The following is a 22,619-nucleotide window of genomic DNA, read 5'->3' on the forward strand; positions in this document are numbered from 1 at the left end:
ATACATACACAAAATAAATAAATCTTAAAAAATTTTAAGCTGCCATTTTGCTATTTGTTTTCTATCTGCTTAGTTTCTTTTTAGTTCTTGTATTAGCAAGGGTTCTCTAAAGGAACAGAGCCAAAGGAATGACTTATTTTAAAAAGGTTTTATTGGATTGGCATAAGTGCTACGGTCTGAGTAATCCAACAATAGCAGTCCTTACACTGGGGAGGCCCGGAACCTAACAGCTGCCCAATCTGAGATTGGGTGTCTCGCAATGCCAGTCTGGTGCTGAAGGCCTGGAAGATTCCTGAAGAACCACTGGTCATCAGTCCATGGTGGAAGCTGGTTTCTGATCTGGGTGGTAAAGGAATACAGCAGCAGGGTAGATGCGTGCCAGCAGGGGAGGCAGCAGGCCAAAGCCAAGCTTTTGTCTAGGACCCTCTTTCGTCTGGGCTGCCACTGGAAGGTGCCACTCACATTTAGGGTGGACCTTCCTGCTCGAGATAACCCAATAGTTGATTTTAGATCTAGTCAGGTTGTCAACCAAGATTAACCATCACAGGTCCTCTGTTAATACCTTTACACTGTTCTTTTGTGTTAAACAAATATTTTTAGTGTACTGTTTTGTTTTGTTTTTATGTGTGTGTGTGTCTTTTAGAGACAGGGTCTCCCTGTAGCCCAGCTGTCCTGGAACTCACTATGTAGACCAGGCTGGCCTTGAACTCACAAAGATCGGCCTGCCTCTGCCTCTGAGTGCTGGGACTAAAGGTGTGCGCCACTACATCCAGCTTTAGTGTACTGTTTTAATTGCTCAGATTTGGGGCAGGAGAGATGGCTCAGAGGTTAAGAGCACTGGCTGCTCTCACAGAGGACCCAGGTTCAGTTCCCAGCACCACATGGCAGCTAACAGTTGTCTGTGACTCCAGTTCCAGGGGATCTGATGCTCTCTTCTGGCCACCACGGGCAGTGCACACATGTGGTGTACTTACATACATGGAGGCAAAACACTCTTAACTGCTGAGCCATCTCTCTAGTTCCTAATTGTTCAGATTTTTAAGAGTATTGTTAAGCCAGGTGTGGTGGCACATGCCTTTAATCCCAGCACTTGGGAGGCAGAGGCAGGCAGATCTTGGTGAGTTTGAGGCCAGCCTGGTCTACATAGTGAGTTCCAGGCTGGGGCTACAGGGAGACCCTATCTCAAAAAGACCCCCCAAAAAAGTATTATGTTAAATGTATATTATATTGATAATAACTCAGTTTATAGTATAATTTAGTATTATTAGTATTCTCAAAGTTCTGTAACCATCATCATGATCTAATTCTGTAATGTTTTTGTTATCCTAAAAAGAGCCCCCCACATAATCCATTAACATTCACTTCATAGTCTTCCCTGTTCTTCCCTTCCCCCTACCCTCCAGCAACCACTAATTTACCTTCTGTCTATGGATTTGCCTATTGTGACCATTTCATAGAAATAGAATTATGCAATTAAAAACAGGACCAACTGGCTTCTGCTTACTCATAATTTAGACTGTTTCCTGGCTTTGACTTTATCTTCTGTTGGTGATCTTGGAGTCTTTCTCCATTTCTTCGTTTCACATTCATGACTGCAGCAGGACTCCCAGAAGTTTCACTCAGCTCAGAAATTTTACTTCCAGTGGTTAAGAGCTCTGACTGGTTCAATTCCCAGCACCCACATGGTGGCTAACAACCGTCTGTAACACCAGTTTCAGGGGATCTGATGCCTTCTTCTGAATTCCACGGGCATTGCACGACATGGGTGTACCTACCTACATGCAGGCATTAACACTCATACACATAAAATTAAAAAAAAAAAGTTATTTCTCATCTTCACCACTTTAGAGAGTAAAGGGCTTTTGTATTTCAGAGAGTTAGTACCAGGAGTCTGGACAGTCCCTTTTTTGGTGGGGGGGGTGTCTTTTTTAAACAGGGTCTCCCTGTAGCCCCCAGCTGACCTGGAACTCACCATGTAGACCAGGCTGTCCTTGAACTCACAGAGATCCTCCTGCCTCTGCCTCCCAAGTGCTGGGACTACAGGCGTACGCCACCATGCCTGGCCTGGACAATCCTTTTTTTAGGAAAGGAGAAACCTCTTTAGCCTTTCTGATTCTGAGGTGTCAGCTATAATAAAGGCTTAGTGAAGAAAGTGTACCTGGACCCAGCAGAGTGGAAATCACTCTGAGACAGTAACAACAGCAGCAAGAGGACCAACAATTCAATGCTTTGAAGGTGGTGAAAGTGAGAACATTGATCACTTTGAAGAAAATAGTATACAGGACGATGGTAAGAAGGAACAACCACAGTGAGATAGAGTTAGACTATCAGCAAGATGTTTGCAGTCCCTGGACCTTCTAGCACCCCATGAGGACCCCAGCTCTCTATCTGCTCCAAGAGCTGTGAACAGAATATCAAACAGATTAGTACTGTCACTGTGGGGCAAGTCTGGAGACTTTAGGATGTGTCCCAGGAGCCTCTGGTCACCGTGACTTCAAAGAAGAAATTAAACCCGTGCTGGAGGATGGTGCAAATAAAAATGATGGCAAGTGGATCATTCACTATGGAAGGGTTTAGCCTCCTCTTGCTGGTAGAATCTCATCTTAGCCTCACTGAGGGACCAGATCAGTTAGGGAATTTGGGGTCTGTGATCTCTGTCCACTTTCAAGATGCCATTAGATCAGTATAAACTAAGACCTCCATTGACCAAGAAACCACAGCCTGAATCTGGGCCACACTTCAGTAAGTGCTTAGCCTGACTCCCAGCTCCATTGTGGATTATAAAACTCACTCTGACAGCATCTAGTATGTGTGAAGAGGCGTAAGGGATATGTCCTGTGAGCTTAGCAGAACTAGCTCTACTATGGGTGACTGGCTTGTAGAGAAGGGACATCCCTAGCTTTCTGGCCATTCTCAATTGTTGTCAGAGAGGCTCCTTGCCTATCTGTGCCAGTGCTCAGGCACACAGAACTCTGCAAAAACCTAGTTAGATGCTTGGGCTTGCTTTGTTTCCACAGGCTGTCTCATCTTTCCTACATTAACCACTGTCTAAAAATGAAAAGCAAAGAACTCTTTTGGGTTCTTTTTATTTATGTGTTTGTGGGTGTGTCTGTGGGTATGTATGCCACGTGTGTGCAGGTGCCCACAGAGGCCAGATGAGAACATCAGATCTCTAGGAGCTGGAGTTAGAGATGTTTGTGAGCTGCCTGACATGAGTGCTGGGAACTGAATGGGTCTTCTGTATGAGCAATAAGTGCTTTTAACCATTGAGTCATCTCTTTAGCCCCCTTTTCTGGGTGTTTTAAAGATAATTTTCCTGAACAATAAAGTTCTTTTTCTGTAAACAAAATAAAACAACCATATTGTAACATCCAAGAAGGTATGTATCTGTGCTATAACACTGGTTAACTATAAGTCTAGGTTCCTTCTATTAGAGAAAACAGACATCTTTTACCTATAGACATTTCATTCTGTATTTGTCTACTCAGGCTACCATTCCAGAATACCACAGACTGGAGGACTTAAACAAATATTTATTTCATACAGTCGAAAGAGCGAGGTACCATCAGGATTGGTTTGTGGTGATGCCTCTTTCTCTGGCTCCAGACAGCTGTACTCCTGCATCCCCTCACTTGGCTTTTCCTGTACTCCTGCATCCCCTCACTTGGCTTTTCCTGTGTGTACAAGTGGGACTGGAGAGTGTGCTCTGGTGTCTCTTCCTTTCTTAGGAAATGATTCCTATAGATAATTCCTCTCCTTCAGGATCTCATTTAACCTAAATTTTCTCCAAATATAGTCACATGGGGACTACTGCTTAATATGTAAGCTAACAGTGGTAGGGGAAATACTGTTCAATATATGGCAATGTCCAGAGTACATCCACATCATGCACAGTTCTAATTGGACAAGTGAAAAGAATGCTAATAATTCCTTTGTCTGTGAGAAAGTGCAGTGACAGAATGAGAAGGCAAACAGAATGCGCTTTCGAGGGTGGATCGGGAGGGAAGACGAAGCATAGCAGCCGTCCTCGGTGCTCACTGGGTTTTTAAGTGGCCTCATCATAAGAGCAGCTGATGTGGGAAGACTGGGAAAGAAGATAAATAAATGCCTTATTCTGTCTGCCAAACAGGGGTCCTATAAGTAGTAAATCACTTTGCTAGGGTTTTGTTGTATTTTCTAATGTCACAAGACTTGTTTCTTGGGATTATAATTACCTTGCTTTAGGAAGGAAGTGATGAAAATGGAATATTTGCTCAGCTAGCCTCAAACTGTGAAGAGAACTGAAGCTTTTGGGGAAGAAAATTTAAAAGGCTGCATTTAACTGAAACTGGTAAGGTGCTCCTTCATTGGTGCATTAGATGTAATGGGTGCTCCTTCATTGGTATAGCAGAGCAAAGGGTTGGAAGGTAGAATTGGCTGGCTCAGCAGTAGCTGGGCTGTAAAACAGGCTTCTGGACCAGGAAGCCCAGGAAGGTTCTCTCAAGGTCCTTGGCTCCAGTGAGCAACGTGGAGAATTTCCATTCAGAGTGGGCTTTGAAATATGCTCCATCTGTTTTACCAAAGGCAGTAAATACAGTTTTAAAGGGTAGTTATAATATGTCAGAGTAAGAGGGAATGATAGTATGCTGATTGGGAAGGGGCCCCAGAGGAATGTTTGTTCATAGGCCAAAACATAGAATTTAATGCAAGCTGACTATATATTCTAATATTAGTAATTCAGCATGGTTCTGGAAAATCTCTTGCCTTATTTCATTATTCTCATTAGACTTTGGTGCCATCTGCCACACAAGAGACATAACACCAGCTTAGCTAGAGGCAGAGGCAATGCTTTCAAGCCACACTAAAGGTGTGCCCAGGCTGTTCTCAGAGGTGACTGCAGAGGGTCTCCCCAAGGCTGGTTCTCCTATTAAGAGTTTAGACCTTTGACTGTGAGAAGCACTCATTTTGCCAATGGCTTTCCTTTCAATACTAATGCAGGCCAAGTGTGATGGAGTCCTTTTCAGTAGGGAGTGGTTTTTGTCCCATCTGCACACTAGCAGCAAGCAGTTTGGCCCTGTGTGGAGACAATCTTGGTTCTCACAATATGGGAGAGGGTGAATCTAGTGGGCAGAGGCTGAAGATCCTGCTCAAAATGCACAGGATAGCTATCCAAAGAACTATCCCACCCAAACTGGCTGTAGTGTTGGGGTTCAGAAACCTGGCTTAGTGCATAACCGTTAATGTGACTCTCCCTGTCTCTTGTCTTCCTTTATTTTTGTTCTCCATGGTTACTGGCCTTTTGGAGTAGTAGGGATTCGAAGCATTGAATACAGTTTACTTACTAGTGATGTGCTGTGTGAAGAGTGCAGTTAAATGCTTGCTGCCAGCAAGGTTGTTTCTGGATCTTTGTCCTCAGAGCAGCAAGTAGCCCAGCTTCAATGTGAATGGCATTGTGTTCGTCTTGATGTTCAAAAGGCCCATTTCAGCCTCTCCCTATTAGCTGCTACTTTCTCTTTTTCTCATTTGTGATTGTTAGTTTTAGTTCACCTCTGCACTCCTCAGGCACTCCTACTGGGAACGTTCTGCACTGTGACTTGGGCTTGGTGGGAGGCGTCTGTTCTGCCCTCTGTCTGGCTGGGTGGAGTAGGGGAAAGGAATCTGGGAACCTGACTGGCTAAACATGCTTTCAAGCAGCTCTCCTCACTGTAGCTCACGCTTGCCCTCACTGCAGAGGAGCCTGGCTTTATTCCCAAGCCTGCTGGCAGTTTTACAGTGCAGCTGGGGATGCTTCTTAGCTTCCCTTTCCATCAGCTTAGCATTGTTTTCTAGGATCCATCCCCAGCACTGCAAAAGGGGAAAAGAAAAAGTGTTTCAGCTGGGGGAGTAGCTCAGGATAGAACATGTACTCAGCGTGTACAAGGCTCTAGGTTTGACCCCTAATGCTTTTCCCATTAAACATAATTATTTGCTGTTTTTAGTTAAGTTTTATGCCAAGGAGAATAAAAGTAAAATTCACATTTAATTCACCCTCTTTACTTGAAAGTTTATGGAGGCCAGAGGTTGACACTGGGTATCTTCCTCAGTTGCTTGCCACCTTATTCACCAAGGCAGAGTCTCAGTTGAACCCAGAGCTTACCAATATGGCCAGTCTGACTAGCCAGTTTGCCTCAGGGATCCCCCATCTCCATCTTCGGAGTACAGGGATTATAGGCAGGCTGCCACTCCCACCCCCCTAAAGTTTATGTGGACTGTGGGGATCTGAATTCTGATCCTTGTATTTTGGTGGCAAGCGCTTTACCACTAAGCCACTTCCCAGCCCTGACTTTCATCGTATATACTGTTTTACCCTTTCATTTATTTCCATTAAATGTAGTTTAAAAGTTTTTACATGCCTGCACATACAGATTATCTCATCAAAGAATATATTATTTCAGGTGCTGGAGAGATGGCTCAGGAGTTAAGAGCACTGACTGCTCTTGCAGAGGACCCGGGTTCAGTTCCCAGCACCCACATGGCAGCTCACAGCTGTTCATAACTCCAGTTCCAAGGGACTCTGATGTTCTCTTCTGGCCACCATGGGCACTGCACACATATGTTACACTTACATATATGTCAACAAAGTATTCATACACATAAAATAAAAATAGAGTAATAAGGAGCTGGGCGTGGTGGCACACGCCTTTAATCCCAGCACTCAGGAGGCAGAAGCAGGCGGATCTCTGTGAGTTCAAGGCCAGCCTGGTCTACATAGTGAGTTCCAGGACAGCTGGGGCTACAGGGAGACCCTGTCTCAAAAAGACCAAAAAAAAAAAGAGTAATAAAATGTTTAAAGAGTATTATTATTGTGTACATGTGTGCCGTTAATTCATACCTCTTTAAAATTTTACTTTTTTATGTGTATTAGTATAATATTTGCATGTATGTAAGTGCACTCATGTCACGCAATGTCAGAAGAGGACATTGGACCCCCTAGAACTAGAGTTACAGGTGGTTGTTGCTACAAGGTGGGTGCTAGGAATCAAATCTAGGTCCTCTGCAAGAGCAGCCAGTGCTCTTAACCACTGACCCATATCTCTAACCCCATATTCACTCCTTTCTTCTTTTTGTCTTTTTGAGACAGTGTCTCCCTATAGCCGTAGCTGGCCTGGAACTCCCGTAGACCAGGTTGGCCTCAATCACGCAGAGATCTGCCTACCTCTACCTCCAAGTACTGGGATTACAGGAGTGTGCCACCACAGCTGGCAGTTATTCACTCCTTTAAGAGGCATCTGGCTTTTGTTAGCTTGCCTTCTTCCTTCTCTCCCAACTTCTTCACATAAATCATGCATCTTGGTTTACATGTGGCATGTAGAATCATGATTAAGAATCAAAACTGTCTGAATTTCTATCCTAATTCCTCCGTTTATTATGAAACCTTGGTTGAGTTACTTAATATCTCTTAAATTCAATTACCTGGTTTTAAAAGTTAGACTAATAATCATGTCTAATGTACGGGATTATGAGGATTAAATGAGATGTGCCTAGAATAAAACGGGGCACATTATCAGTTCTCGGTATAGTAGCTGAAGTTATCATTCCAGAATAAATTCCTAAAAGCAGAACTGCTAAGGCAGAAGGTCCACATTTTACATTTTTATGGAAGTTGGTGCCTCTAAAATGCTGCTTCAAAATGTCTTCTTTTTAAATATTTTATTTATTATTTTTATTTTATGTGTATGAGTATATTGCCTGCACGTATGTAAGTGCACCCGTGTCATTGCAGTGCTGCGGAGGTCAGAAGAGGGCTTCAGATTCCTCTGGAACTGGAGTTAAGGACAGTTTGCAGCCTCCATGTGGGTGCTGGGAATCAAACCCGGGTCCTGTGCAAGAGCAGTCAGTACTCTTAACCACTGAGCCATCTCTCCAGCCCCAAAATGTCTTCTTAACAGCAGTATAGGGGACTATCTTTACCTACTTGTTTAGAGATATAAAAACATCTCTGAGCCAACTGCTTTTTTAATAAATGTATGTACACATGCGTGTGTGGGTGTGCTCGCCTGTGCGTGTGCATGGGGAAGCCCAAGAGTGACAGTATCTTCATCTACCTCCCTCTACCTTATTTTTTTGACAAGGTCTCTCACTGAACCTGGAGCTCACCATTTTGCTGGACTGACTGACCAGTGAGCTCTAGGGATCCTCCTGTTTCTGCCTTCCCGGAAGTGCTGGTGTCAGAGATGCCCCGCTCAGCTTTTATGTGGGTGCTGGGGATCTGAACTCAGATCCTCGTGCTTTTGTAGCAAGCATTTTACCCACTGAGCCTTATCCCTGGCCCCCAACCAATTTTTATCGTCAATTGTGCTATTGTATATTTTGTACTCATTAAAAATAAATAAATAAAAAAAACAAATACTGAGAAACAAACAGAGAAGTGAACATGTGTGGTTTTTTAAAATGAGTTCTATTTTTTTTTTTGGTCTTTTTGAGACAGGGTCTCTCTTTAGCCCCAGCTGGCCTGGAACTCACTCTGTAGAACAGGCTGGCCTGGAACTCTGCCTCTGCCTCCTAAGTGCTGGGATTCAACATGTGTGCCACCATGCCCAGCCCTTAGCAAGTATGTATATCCCCCCCCCCAGCTGTTTTTGAGACGGGGTCTCTCTGTAGTGAGGGCTGGCCTGGAACTCACTGTGTAAACCAGGCTGGCCTTGAACTCACAGAGCTCCACCTGTCTCTGCCTCTACTACAGGCATGAGCCACCACGCCCAGCTAGCAAGTATATTTTAAATTGCTGACCCCTAGTATGTTAGCAAACTTTAATCTTTGGATAGTGTGAAATGCCACATTGGTGTTTTAATCTTCCATTTCACATGTAAGTGGCATTGGTTATCTTTTTATGTTTTTCCATACAGAAACCTTTTTGATAAGCACATATTATCTATTCTTTCTAAACTCTAATAGCAACTTAAAATCTTTAACACTTTCTATAGCTATTATATCCATTCTGGTTTATACTGAGTAGTAATTGTTTCTTGTTAGTCTTTTTCGTCTAAGGGTTTCTGAGAAGATACTTGTTTTTTGTACAACCATGACACCTAGTGACACATAGATATACTATTTTGTATTAAAGTGTATCCTGGAAGTAGAGAAATAGCCTTTTAGGTTTGGAGTTCCATTGTAATTCATTGTGAGATGAAGCTTTCGTGAAAATTTAAATTGCTTTTGCTCTGCTTATTACAGAAAGTTCAGGTAGTATAGAAAATGTAAGTATTTAAGTCTTTAACACTAAGAATAACTATTACCAACTTCAGGGGTTTGTCCATGTTGGCATTTTTCTATATAGAGAAAGGTTGAGGGGCAGGTGGTTGGGCATGTAGAAAATTTCATAAAATAGGATTGCATCATATATACAATTTAAACATAAGTGATAGTAGACTTGGCACTGGGGATGCAGCTCAGGCCCTGTTATGCCCAAGGCCCTGGGCTCAGTCCCCTGCAGCAAAAAAAGAAGATAATAACAGAACTGATCCTACTCTAATTGACAGTTGAAGTGAAACTGTAAAGTTACTGCTTCCTTTAAGGCTAAAAAGAAAATAATTTTAAAAATTGAGATTAAGGATTTAAGTTTTTTGTTACTAATTTTACTTGCAAAAGGGTTTTTTGGTTGTTAACTGTAATCAAATTGAAGAGAGTTCATGCTTGTTCCCATTTTAAATCTTTTTTTAAATTTTTTATTTTTATATTATGTGTATAAGTGTATTACCTGCACATGTGTAAGTGCACCTGTGTCGTGCAATGCCTGCAGAGGTCAGAAGGTATCAGTTCCCCTGGAACTGGAGTACAGATAGTTGTTAGCTGTCATGTGGGTGCTGGGAATTGAACCTGGGCCTTCTATAAAAGCAGTCAGTACTTCTAACTGCTGGGCCATCTCTTCAGCCCCAGATAGCTCCAATTTTAAAAAATCAAATACAATAAACTAGATAATATTCTTTTGTGTCTTGCTCTGTTTCTAGATTGTTAACCTAAGTGTAGAATCCCACTCTCCTGAAAGGACCTTCCTCAGATGGTGTAATTTGAGTCTCAGTCACTGGTGAGGAAGCCTTAGGGGATGTGATAGCCTCTGCTTCCCGAGAAGCCTCCATGAGGAATCTTGGATGCTATGAATTCAGGCAGAAAGAAAATTATGGCTGACTTTTATCTTTAGGTGATAATTTTTTCTCTAATTTTTCTGTAGACTTAAATATATATATATATAATTTTTATTTTATGTGTATGAGTGTATTGCCTGGATGTGTATAAGTGCACCTGTATTATGCACTGCCCACAGAGGCCAGGGGAAGGCATCAGATCCCCTGGAATGGGAGTTGTGGACAGTGGTTAGCCACCAAATGGGTGCTGGGAACCAATCCTGGGTCCTCTGGAAGTGCTCTTAACTGCTAAGCCATCTTTCCAGCCCCATAAAGAAATAGATTTTTTAAAAAGATAGCTGTAGTCCCTTCCTGTGAGCCAGAATTGTGGTCCCCTCCTGTGAGGTGAAGCTTTGATCCCCTCCTTTGTACCTGGAACTGTGGTGTGGGTGCCTCTTATGAATCTGGAGCTGTGGTACTTTCCCTTGAACTAGAGCTGTGGACGTCTCCTATGGGCCAGAATTGTGGTCCCCTCCCATAAGCTGGACCTGTGGTTTCCTCCCATGAATAGGAGTTGTTAGTCCCTTCTCTAATTTGGAGTTGTGGTCCCCTGCTGTGAGCTGGAACTGTGGCCTCTTCCTATAAACCTGAAACTGTGGTCTCCTCCTAGGAGCCTAGAGCTATTGCCCCCAGCATTGAACCATGGTTCCACATTCCTCCAGTGGAGAATGGAGGCAGTAGTTCAGCCTTCTTTGAGTGGGTGCAACCCTACAGCCCACTCCCCCGAGGCTCCCCAGAGGTCCCAAGTTGTACAAGGCAGTGTTTTTGCCTCTGTGTTAGAATTATGCTGGGGCAGGGGAGGTTTCTGTCATTTGCAGTTTCTAATCTTGGGGGGAGGACTGATTCTCAAGAATGAACTTCCACCTCTCTTGATGGCCAGCTGTTGACTTGACTCCACACATGGTCTGGGCACTAAGGTCCTGAAGTTGGACCTTTCTCACTCTCAGGCACCAAGAGGTTTTCCGTCTTTTTTTTTTTTTTCTTTTTCTTTTTTGAGACCAGGTCTCCCTGTAGCCTGAGATGACCTGGAGCTCACTTTGTAGACCAGGCTGGCCTGGAACTCACAAAGATCCACCTGCCTCTGCCTCCCAAGTGCTGGGATTAAAAGTGTGCGCCACCACGCCTAGCTTCCATCATTTTTCTGTTACTCTTCTACAGTCTGAGTATGCCTTCACCTGTGCCCTATAGGAAATGTAAATCACCTAACTGAACTCTATAGATTAAAAAATATATATATTTTAAAAAGAACATTAAACAAGAAGTTGGGAGGATGAAGGGTAAATGTATTAAAAATACATTGTATGTAAAAAATTAAAGAAAAACAGATAGCTAGATTTCTCTAAAAAATAAGTTCACAAAAAAACAGAGCTTGGCTAAAACAGGAATTTTGCCAATATTCCTACCTTCCTGTTTTCCAAAAAAATGTCCAGAAATCTTCGCTTAGGTTCCAGATTTTTTTCTCACTCCTCATGTGAAGGGAGACTGACTGCATGACGATATTGACTCCTGATCTAACAGAACTGGTGGCATGATCATACCAGAGGCTTCAGACTACTTGGAGAGAGTCCTAAACATTTTCTGTAGCCCATATTTTATTTGTGTTTTAAGTGTCCTTTTGATGGAATACTACGAACTCATCAAGAAAAATAATAAAAGCTCTGGTGGAACGAAGTACAAGGCGTACATAAAGAGAGGAGAGCAGCATGTTAAAGTGTGCATGTCTTGTACTTCCATTCTTAGGAGGAGGAAGAGAAGCACAGTAAATATGTCTGCTTATATGTGCTTAGAGCATCACTAGACCTAACATACAATAGCACATTTCCTTGGTTGTCTCCAGAGTAGACCACGTGGTGGCTAGAGTACAGACATCTGAGAGGTGTGTGTGTGTGTGTGTGCGTGCGTGCGTGTGTGTGTGTGTGTGTGTGCGCGCGTGCATGCGTGTGTGCGTGCGTGCGTGCGTGCGTGCGTGTGTGTGTGTGTGTGTGTGTACGTGTGTGTGTGTGTGGTCATGTACATGCCATAGTGTGCATGTGGAGGTCAAAGGATAACCTGAGGTAGCAGGTTCTGCCCTTCCATCATGTGGATTCTGGAATTCGACTTGGGTCCCAAGGCTTGTGACCTTTGCCTGTTGAACCATCTTGCCAGCCCTAAGAGATTTTCCTAAGGAAGACCTGTTGAATTTTAAGAATGGTAATAAATATCCAACCTAAAAAAAAAAAATGCTTTGCAGGCCAAATAAAAGACAAGAAGCATTGCATTCTGTAATGTAGTCCACAGTTTCTAAACCAATGGCAATCACTTGACTGCTTCTAGCTATTTCTCTGTGAAAGGGGTTATTCACTAAATGTCCTCACACTGAGCTATTACTGGAGCGACTCTTGTGTGGTGGTTCTTTGATGTGATGTTTAGCTTGTTTATGGTAAAGTGGTTTTGTATTAATATTAAAAATGGATTTGTTTATAGTAAGGTTTTGTTTATATGGAATATTATAAAATTCCATAAAAGAATTGGGAATATTTTTTATTTAAAAAATATATTATTTTTTAATTTTATGTGTATGAGTGTTTTGCCTGCATGTATGTAAGTCCTCAGAGGTCAGAAGATGGTGAAGAGGGTATCAGATCCCTTAGAACTGGAGTTACAGATGGTTATTAGCAGCTATGTGGGTTATGGGAACTGAACCCAGGTCCTCTGCAAGAGCAGCCAGTACACTTAACTGCTGAACTCTCTATCCAGCCCTTCCTTCCCTTCCTTTCTTCCTTCCCTCCTTCCTTCCTTTCTTCCTTCTTTCCTTCCTCCCTCCCTCCCTCCCTCCCTCCGTCCGTCCTTCCTTCCTTCTTATCCCTCAAGGTATGAACGCAGAGTAGAAATACTCCTTGATAGGTGGACATGGTGGCGCATGCCTTTAATCCCAGCACTTGGGAGGCGGATGCAGGTGGATCTAGGTTAGCCTGGTTTATATAGAGAGGCCACAGGCCAGTTGGGGCTACAGGGAGACCCTGTCTCAAAAAACAAAACAAAACAAAGCAACAAAGAAATGCTCTTTAATAATTTTGCAGTGATGGTAATTGTGTTTTTATGCATAGGAAGAAGAAGGAAATACTTCTAAAACACAGAAAAATTCCTGGCTTCAAGAGTCTGTTTTGTCGTTATCTCCAACTAATGATCTTATGGTTATAGCTCGGGAGCAAAAAGCTGTGTTTCTTGTGCGTAAGTATTCTGTTATTTTCTGCTGCTTGTTTTTAATGCATAGATTAGAACAGAAAATGGACTATTTGGAAACAGTGTTATTTCTATTCCATATATTATATGGTGACAGCTATAATTTATATAGTGCATGTAATATATGAATAGAATATTTCCTTTTGGTGTGTGAATGTATTTATGTGTGTGCACATGTCTGTGCAGGTGCACATACACTTGTGTATGGAGTGTGGAGACCATAAGTTGGCATTGGGTGTCTTCCTCTACTGCTCTCCACCTTATTTTTTTATTTATTTACTTTTTGGTGTTTTTTTTTTTTTCTTTTTAAATTTTATTTTATGTGTATGAGTGTATTGTCTGCATGTATGTAAGTGCACCCGTGTCATGCAAAACTCATGGAGGCCAGAAGAGGGTGTTGGATCCCCTGGCACTGGGGTTACAGACATTTGTTAGTCACCATGTGGGTGCTGGGAATTGAACCCAGGTCCTCTGGAAGAGCAGCCAGTGCTTTAACTGCTGAGCCATCTCTCCAGCCCTATCCACTGTATTTTTTTTTTTTTTTTTGGCGACAGAGTCTCTCACAGAACTTAGAGCTCAAACTGACTGGCCAGGAAACCCTTGGAACCCTCCTATGTTCAGTTCATCAGTGATGAGTTTACAGGTCTGTGCTGTGCCTGGCCTTTTATTTTTGTTGTTGTTTTAATGTGGATGCTGGGGATGGAGCTCATGTCTTCCTGCTTGGCATAGGCATCTCCCTGGGCCCAGAACGCTTCCTTTTTACTGTCTGTGTTACCACTTTTTCTCTAGTTGTCTTTGTGTGACACTTCCAAGGCAGCACTGACCATCACCTATTCTTGCAGGCACTTCTCAGTGCTGAAGGGTCGTAGACCCCTTCTTAGTAACATTGGGGGAGGCACAGCTTTCAGCTATGATTTGAAAACTCACAGTACAGTAAATTTTTATTTGGTGTATAAGTTTTCAGTTCATAAAACTTTTGTTATTTATATATTATGTGTATGAGTGCTTTGCCAGCATGTGTGTAAGTGCACTGTGTTGTGCAATGCTCACAGAGGCCAGGATCACCTGGAGTTACGGGTTTTTGTTAGCTGCCATATGGGTTCTGGGAACCAAACCCAGATCCTCTGCAAGAGCAGCCAGTGCTCTTAACCACTGAGCCATCTCTTCAGCCCCCACTAATAAAATAGTTGTTGAAGATTAAATATTAAGATTTGGCTATATAGGGAATATGAAAATCCTCACAGAACAAAGTAAGATTATATATAAAATGACTATAGAATATTCTTGCAAAGCAGTTCATCCACATTGTGTAAATCTCATGTAAAAAAATGTCCTCTGCCACTTGAAGATGAAAGTAGTCTTAGAAATAAAATTGGTAGGTGATATATGAGAAATGTTAACTTAATTTTTCAAGAACTCTAAATAAGTAGTATATTATGGATTTAATTGGTGGAGGGAAGGAGAGAGAGACAGAGACAGAGAGAGAGACAGAGACACTAAAGACTAGGAAACCAGGCGGTCTTATGGCATTATCTTATGTTTACCTATAGTAAAGATCCAATCACTTAATGCAGGATAATTACATTTTGTATTCATCTTTGTATATGTGTGTGTGTGTATGTGTATATGTGTATGACTGTTAGGCCTGCAAGTATGTAAGTATACCCGTATCATGCAATGCCTGTGGAGGTCAAAGGAGGGCATTGGATCCCCTGGAACTGGAGTAGGAATAGTTGTTAACTGCCATGTGGGTGCTGGGAATCAAATCCAGGTCCTCTGCAAGGGCAGCTAGTGGTCTTAATAACCACTAAGCCTTCTCTACATCCCCTCTATTCATCTGTTTAAACGGGAAAGAACAAAATTTATAAGTAAGTTACTGCTTTTATTTTATTTTTTCAGCAAAATGGAAACATAGTGATAAAGGGAAGGAGGAGATGCAGTTCGCTGTTGGTTGGAGTGGCTCCTTAAATGTGGAAGAAGGGTAGGTGCAGCTCAGCTCACCGTTTTGTTTCTCTGTGTGTTGAGTGTGTGAAGTAGATTGGTTTGTGATATATCTGTTAGGTCTCATTACTTGTGGGTGGAAATGCACTTCAGCTTTACTGGCTGTAGGGAATAATTTGGCCAGCAAATTTTATTGATCAGTTTTTTTAAGCTCTGGTCTGAAGAGTTAAGGAAGAGTTTTAGAAGCTCATAGAGTCCTGTTTACATTTTGTCTTTCCTCTTTGTCCTCCATTGCTAATTTTATTTATCCAGAAAAATCAAGGACAGCCATCACCTGGACTTTACATGTCCTGGGCTTTACTTGGAGGTAATAGTGTTACTTTCATTCTTAAACTCATAAATGCAAATTGGTATATTTAAGCTTCCTGCTGACCTAGTAAACTTGAAAACCATGATCTCTAGGGTGATTGCATAATGGAGCTGATAGCCTGAAGCTTATTACAGTTGTTAGGTCTGAAAACATATCAGAATGAACAAGAGTGTTCTGACTCTTCAGTTCAGGTGAAAGATAATCAAATTGGAAGTGCCTCATACATGCCTAACACATTGTACATACTCTGCGAAATATTCTTATGTTATTATAAAAGGGAATAGCTCTTATTTAGTCTAAGACATTTAATTTGTCAGAAATAGAAAGCAAAGATATTACTGGAAAACAATAAGCAAAAATTAATTTTGCTTATGATGGAGCAGCATGCATGTAGGTTTGAACATCTTGCAGTGCTCCCCAGGTTTGTCAGGTTAAGCAAAAGTCAGTCAGTACAAGGTATTTTAATTTCAAATCTGACACTATTTCAAGTTTACATGTCAGGAGGCAAAAAAAAAAAATCATTCTTAGGAAACATCAATGTGTACTTAGAGATAGGTATTAGGATCAATGTGTACAAGTGTAGAAGAGACAAACCATTTGAACTGCAGAAAGTCCTTTAAGCAATATACCTCCCAGAAGCCCAACTCTAATTAATGTGTGTGTGTGGATTCCTCCTTCACTCTGCCCTGCACCAACCTCAAACAAGGAGGCAGACTAAAGTTTTTACCTGATGCTGAAGATGGAGCTGGTGGGAAATGGCTGCCCTGGTGATCATTTGAGATTTTCTAGGTTCTCCTTGCAGTGAGTTGTGTAAAGTTTTAGTTTGTTTCATGGCAATACAGACTGAAAAAACACTGGTTCTTAGTCAAATGAATGTGATGTTACACATGTGTATGAAATTTATTGTATTTTTAGATATTTGTCAAAAACTGAAGCAATATCATCTTCCACTTACTACTTTGTTTGTTTGTTTGTTTGTTTATGTGTATGAGTGTATTGTCTGCATGTATGTGAGTGCACCCATGTCGTGCAATGCCACGGAGGTCAGAAGAGGGCTTCGGATTCCCCTGGAACTGGAGTTAAGGACAGTTTGTAGCCACCATGTGGGTGCTGGGGATCGAACCTGGGTCCTCTGCAAGAGCAATCAGTGCTCTTAATCGCCGAGCCATCTCTCCAGCCCTACCACTTACTACTTTTTAACAAATTACAGGGAAATAAAAGTAATTGCTAGACCAGGTGTGGTGGTACATGCCTTTAATCCAAGCACTTTAATCCTAGCAGAGGCAGGTGGATGTCTGTGAGTTCGAGGCCAATCTGCCCTACATAGTGAGTTACAGGACAGCTGGGGCTACAGGGAGACCCTGTCTCAAAAAGACCAAAATAATAATAATAATAATAATAATAATAATTGCTAAGTTCAATAATAAGCACATGATTTTGTTTCTGTTTTTAGGGAATGTGTAACTAGTGCTCTGTGTATCCCACTAGCAAGTCAGAAGAGGTAAGCATAAGTCATTTATCTCTTTTCTCTGCTTGGGTGGCTGAGGTATTAAGATCATGAATTTTATTTGTAACAGGAGTTCCACTGGGCGTCCTGACTGGACCTGCATTGTGGTGGGGTTCACTTCAGGTTACGTACGGTTCTACACTGAGGTGAGTTGGGTTTCCAGCATTAGAGAACACTTACTACAGTACTGTCAGGCATCCCACTATACTACTTTGTGAGTGCATTCTATGTGTTTGCATTACACAAAGGGCAGGAGGAAATTGAAGAGGATAGTGATGTGAATGCTTGGAAATAAGGAGTTGATGCTTTGGGGGCTGGAAGGCAGGACAGGTGGAGGAGCCTTCTGGTAGAAGAAACAGATGAGTGTCTGTGGTCTTCTGAAAAGACAGAACTGGTATCCATGGGAAGCTGTTGGGGAAATGTACTGTGTGCCTTACTGTTCCGGTTCGGTGATTGATGAGAAAACCAGCAGTCCCTTCTCTGCTTCCTCCTAGAGTGGTGTGCTTTTGCTTGCACAACTTTTGAATGAAGGCCCAGTGCTTCAGCTTAAGTGCAGAACCTACGAGATCCCTCGACATCCCGGCGTGACAGAGCAGGTAATGTAACAAGTTATGCTCAGAGTCATATGGCATTACTTTGAAGCAGTTTCTTTTTGCTTTTTTTGCCTGGAAACTTAAAAGTTTTTTTTTTTCTTTTCTTGTGGCAGTTAGCTGTGCCATCATAGTCTAGAAATGTAATTTGTAGCTAAATAGAGAATACCAATCCTTATATTTTATAAATGAAATATTGTGCTAATTGATTTAAGGTGAAAATATTAATATTAATGTAACTTTATATCTTCTAAATTTAAATTCTGTTATCTAAAATACATGTAGTAAAAGAAAAGTTCCAGCCTCATAGTCAGAATATAATTATAGAGCTAACTTTGACCAATAAGCTTTTATTTGGTTTTTAATGTATAGGGTTAAAATTATATAATGTACCTTTTTTAATTACTTGGTTCCAAAAGATTCCAAGTAAACAGATATGTATATTGTATGCATAGACTCAAATTGCATAATAGGTGGACAGAGTTATAGATAAAGCAATCCAGAAGGAGAAACTAGGTTAATATCTATCAGTAACTGTCAATAAATTAACCAATAACATAAATAACTAATAAATATATATGTTCAAGATAAACCCTCTGCAAGTTTAGAGACAAGAAGGGCTCAATTAGGACCATGTCAGAAAGAAGAAATTTCATTGAGGTGAAATTTGATTTATGCCCTGAATAATGGGCATGCAGTTTAGTTAATGGGAATAAAGTCATTAGGAGAAAAATGAGGGAAGATTCAAATGTAGGACTTTGTGTGAAATAGCAGAGAAACCCATTAGAAAACAGTGAGAAACTGATTGAAGGACAGAGTGATCGCAAACATAAAAGCTAAGTACAGATGAGAACTGACTTAGGGCGAGAGAAGCTCCAGAAAGAGGAGGTGGTGCAGGTGGGGCTACTGAAGAGCTCTCTCTTCAGGACATGTTGTCTTGAGAGACTGGAGTCAGGGAAGCTGGCTATAGGGAGTGCTGTTTGTTTGGGGTTTGCTATCTTACTGTAGAACTCGAGCTGTCCTAGACCTCACACTCTTACCTCTGCCTCTCTAGTGCTGTGATTATCAATGTGTGCCATCATGCACACAGGTTTGAAATTGGACTTTTTTAAATTGGAGTTTTAAAAATTCAGCAGAACCATACCATTGGCCCAGATAAACCAATTTATTTTTACTCTTATGGTCATTTGAGGATCTGTTCCTCAGGGGTCACATGGGCTTGGGAGGAGCCCCTGGCTCTTTTTTTTTTACCAGTTCCATCTATGAAGATAAGTCAAAAGTCCGGGTGGCCCAAGAGACTCCCAGATAGCAACCCGGCATAGAACTTGGAAAATGAACAGCAGACCTCAATCTTATCTAAAGGAATGTTGGCAACTGATTGCTGCTAGATGAGGAAGAGCTGATCTTCCTAAAACAAGGGACCCTAGACAGGCTGACTAGACTCAGCAGATGGACTTGCACTGGGGAACGACTGGGGGCACTGATCACACAGTGGACAGGAACAGGGATGACAGAGTACATGGGCTCCAGGGCGGGGGAGGGAGCAGGGAGACTATGGGAGGGTGCCATTTGGGATGTGGGTATATAGATGAATAAGATTGTGTGAGATGCTCTCTATGAAATACACACACACACACACACACACACACACACACACACACACAAATTAGGCAGGAAATAATGAGTTCCAGGCCATTCTAGACCAAATAATTTAAGACTTAACTGAGCCACATAGTGAGACTCTGGCTCAGAAAACCAACAGCAAGGGATGTAGCTAATTGTAGTGTACTTGCTTACATTGTGCAAGGCCCTGGAGTCAATACGCAGTAGCCCCACACACAGAATAATATGTATGAAGATTGTGCATGCTTCATGACCCAACACTCACTTGAAGGAATTTGTGTATAAGTAATATCATACTAATGTAAAAAGATACAGAAGAATATTTATTGCAGTGGTATTTAGAACAGTGAAAATACATTAATTCGGGACTGGAGAAATGGCTAAGTGGTTAAGAGCACTGGCTTCTCTTGTAGAGGACCTGGATTTAGTTCCCAGAACCCATATGTTGGCTAACAACTGTCCATAACTCCAGTTCTGGGGAATATGGCACCCACTTCGGGCTTCCAGAGGTATTGTACAACACAGGTTCACTTACATGCAGGCAAAATACTCATATACATAAAATAAAATTTTTAAAAGAAAATACATTAACTCATTTACAGATATTTGTTGTCTATTTTGTTACCCAGTCCACCTGATCATTGAGGGTTCATTGGTGAGGAAAATGGAAGGCTTTCACAGAGCTCACGGTTGGGGGGCAGTGGAGGCAGACCCACAGTAAACAGCCAGAGAGTTATCAAAGTGACTCTAGTCTCTTCTGGGTGCTGTGAAGAAAGTCATCATGTTGCTGAGATGGTTATGTGGCAAGAGACCAGTGATGCTATTTGAGATAGAGTCTCTGGAGCAGCCTTGCTGAGTAACTAACCTTGAGCACAGACTTGAGTGATTAGGTGAAGATCTAGGAGGAGATCAGGAAGATGGAAAATGAGGTCATGTTGACCTTGTTTGAGGATCAAGGACAGAGAGATCTGTGTCATAGGCATGGTTCGTGAGCTCAGGTTTTATTCTAAACAGAGAAGGAACCCATCAGAGTGATTTGCTCTTTTTGTCTGATGAAGTGGTTCTGGTTGTAGAAGGCTAGAGTGGAAGTCAGAAACCAGAATGAATGTCCATCAGTAGGAACTGGTTGAGTAAATTTGGGTACACAGCTAGGTGCAGTGGTGTTAGCCTACAGTCCCAGTTACTTGGGAAGCGGAGACAGGAAAATTGTTTGTGCCAGAAATAGTCATAACAAAAAATAAAATAAAACAAAATTTGCATACTTGCTAAATTGGAATAAATAGGATTGGGATGTAGCTTGGTCAACCAAACACCTGCCTAGTATATACAAGGCCCTGAATTCAATCCTCAGCACTGCAAAAGTAGTAATAGCAATGACATAGATTACATAAATAAAATGTAGCATTGATTACTGAAGGCATCATATACAGTACTATGCGGTAAGCCTTATACAAGATGGGCGTGAATTTATTTGAGAACGACTATTGGGGCATGCTTGTGATTTCAGGTGAGCTTTCTTTCTGTTTTTATACATTACTTATCTATATAACAACTTTTCTGTGAAATGGAACAAAACATTCTCTACCACATACAAAAGCTCATATTTGAGAGGAAGTTAAAGTCTTCAGCCAGAAGCCTTTCCAAAATTAGTTTCCATGACTTACTGTTCTTCCTGATCTGCTTTGTGGATTGGCTACTTGACCGTTTGGTCACAGTAGTAATTATATGTTTTCATGACATTCAGGTGTTTTTAAAAAGGGCATTTATTACCACACTTATGCTCTAACTTTTATGTTTTTCCTTTCTTTCTAAATAGAATGAGGAATTGAGTATCTTGTACCCAGCTGCCATCGTAACTATTGATGGATTTAGCCTTTTTCAGTCTCTTCGTGCTTGTCGAAACCAGGTGGCCAAAGGTAATTTTTGGCAAGAAATATTTAACTTCTGATGATGGTCGTTTTATTTGATGTGAGGTCCTTGCAAAATAAACATATCTTCTACATGGAAAGGACTTGAGGTCTTGATTTAAGAAAACCACGTGCTCCTGTGTAGGTAATAGGAGTGCACTGGTGGGTGGATTGCTTATAAGAGGAAAGTGGGGCTGGAACTCCAGTGCTGCTAGGATGTCAGTGGAATGTGGCAACCAGGGAGCAGCACACCTACCTCAGCAGCATGTCTTGTAGGGGAGAGATTCCGCCATATGGACAGTCAGTACTAGGTGAGGGTTCTGGTCAGCGTACAGACCTATGAGCAGCCATAGGACCCGTGTGCTAAAGCCCTGATTCCATTGCTGCTGACCTCACTGAGAATAAAAAGGGGTCAGCATGTGCAGACATATATCACACAGCAGAGAGGGCCTAGCAGAAAGTCAGCATCAGCCTCTATTTGGAACACTTTTAAATGAAGAAATGCTAGAAATCTAAACTTAATGTATGTGGGCCTCATTATTAGGACGAAAACTGCATAGATGATCAGGATCCTGTGATCATCTTGTGTGCATGTGAATTAGGGGTCGGTGTCAGTGTCTTCCTCCATCACTCTCCACCTACTGTATTTTGAGACAAGATTTATCACTGAGCCTGGAGCTCATTGATTCAGCAAGATCAGCTGGCCAGTGAGCCCCAGGGATCTGCCTGTCTGCGCCTCTCCAGCACTAGGATTACAGGTGTAAGGCCACCACACTCTGCTTTTTACATGGGCACTGGGGATCCAGAATCAGGTCCACATGCATCTGTGGCAAGCATTTTATTGATGGCACCAACTCTCAAACCCTGGAGAAAAAATTCTTTAGGGTATGTTTGCTACTTCACAAAAAATAGTTTATCTAAATTTACTTAAAATACAAAATAAGCAGCTTCTCAAGGAAGACTATACCTTCTTAACATATGCTGAGACAGAAAATTTTTCTTAGCTGACTATGATTGATAAAATTCTCAAGTCTAGTATAAGGTTCTTTTCAATAGTACATACTTTTTTCTTAAGTCAGAATATTCTTGAATTTTTGTACCTATTTCATTTTTTAAATTTATTTAAATTTAGCCCACTATAACATCATTATTTTGTAAAATAGTCACCATTATTGAGAGGCCAGTTGGAGTTACTAGAAACTAAAAGAAACCAAAAAGTCATTATTAAGGGGCTGGAGCAATGACTCGGGTTAAGAGCACTGGCTACCCTTGTGAAGGACTGGGATTCAGTTTCTAGCACCCACATGACAACTAGCAACT

General features: G+C 41.7%; 1 protein-coding gene across 1 annotated transcript in view; it reads left to right on the forward strand.

Moving 5' to 3' along the window:
- Positions 1-22,619, forward strand: part of Rab3gap2 (RAB3 GTPase activating non-catalytic protein subunit 2) — a gene marked incomplete in the record, with an annotated part of 108,819 nt that overhangs the window by 20,632 nt on the left and 65,568 nt on the right. The window contains 6 exon segments of the mRNA XM_008826787.3: positions 13,226-13,349; positions 15,261-15,342; positions 17,126-17,173; positions 17,250-17,325; positions 17,674-17,775; positions 21,209-21,308. Coding sequence (XP_008825009.1) covers positions 13,226-13,349; positions 15,261-15,342; positions 17,126-17,173; positions 17,250-17,325; positions 17,674-17,775; positions 21,209-21,308 — 532 coding nt within the window.

This window comes from Nannospalax galili, unplaced genomic scaffold (assembly GCF_000622305.1).
Source record: "Nannospalax galili isolate Female #2095 unplaced genomic scaffold, S.galili_v1.0 scaffold592, whole genome shotgun sequence".
Taxonomy (NCBI): Eukaryota; Metazoa; Chordata; class Mammalia; order Rodentia; family Spalacidae; genus Nannospalax; species Nannospalax galili.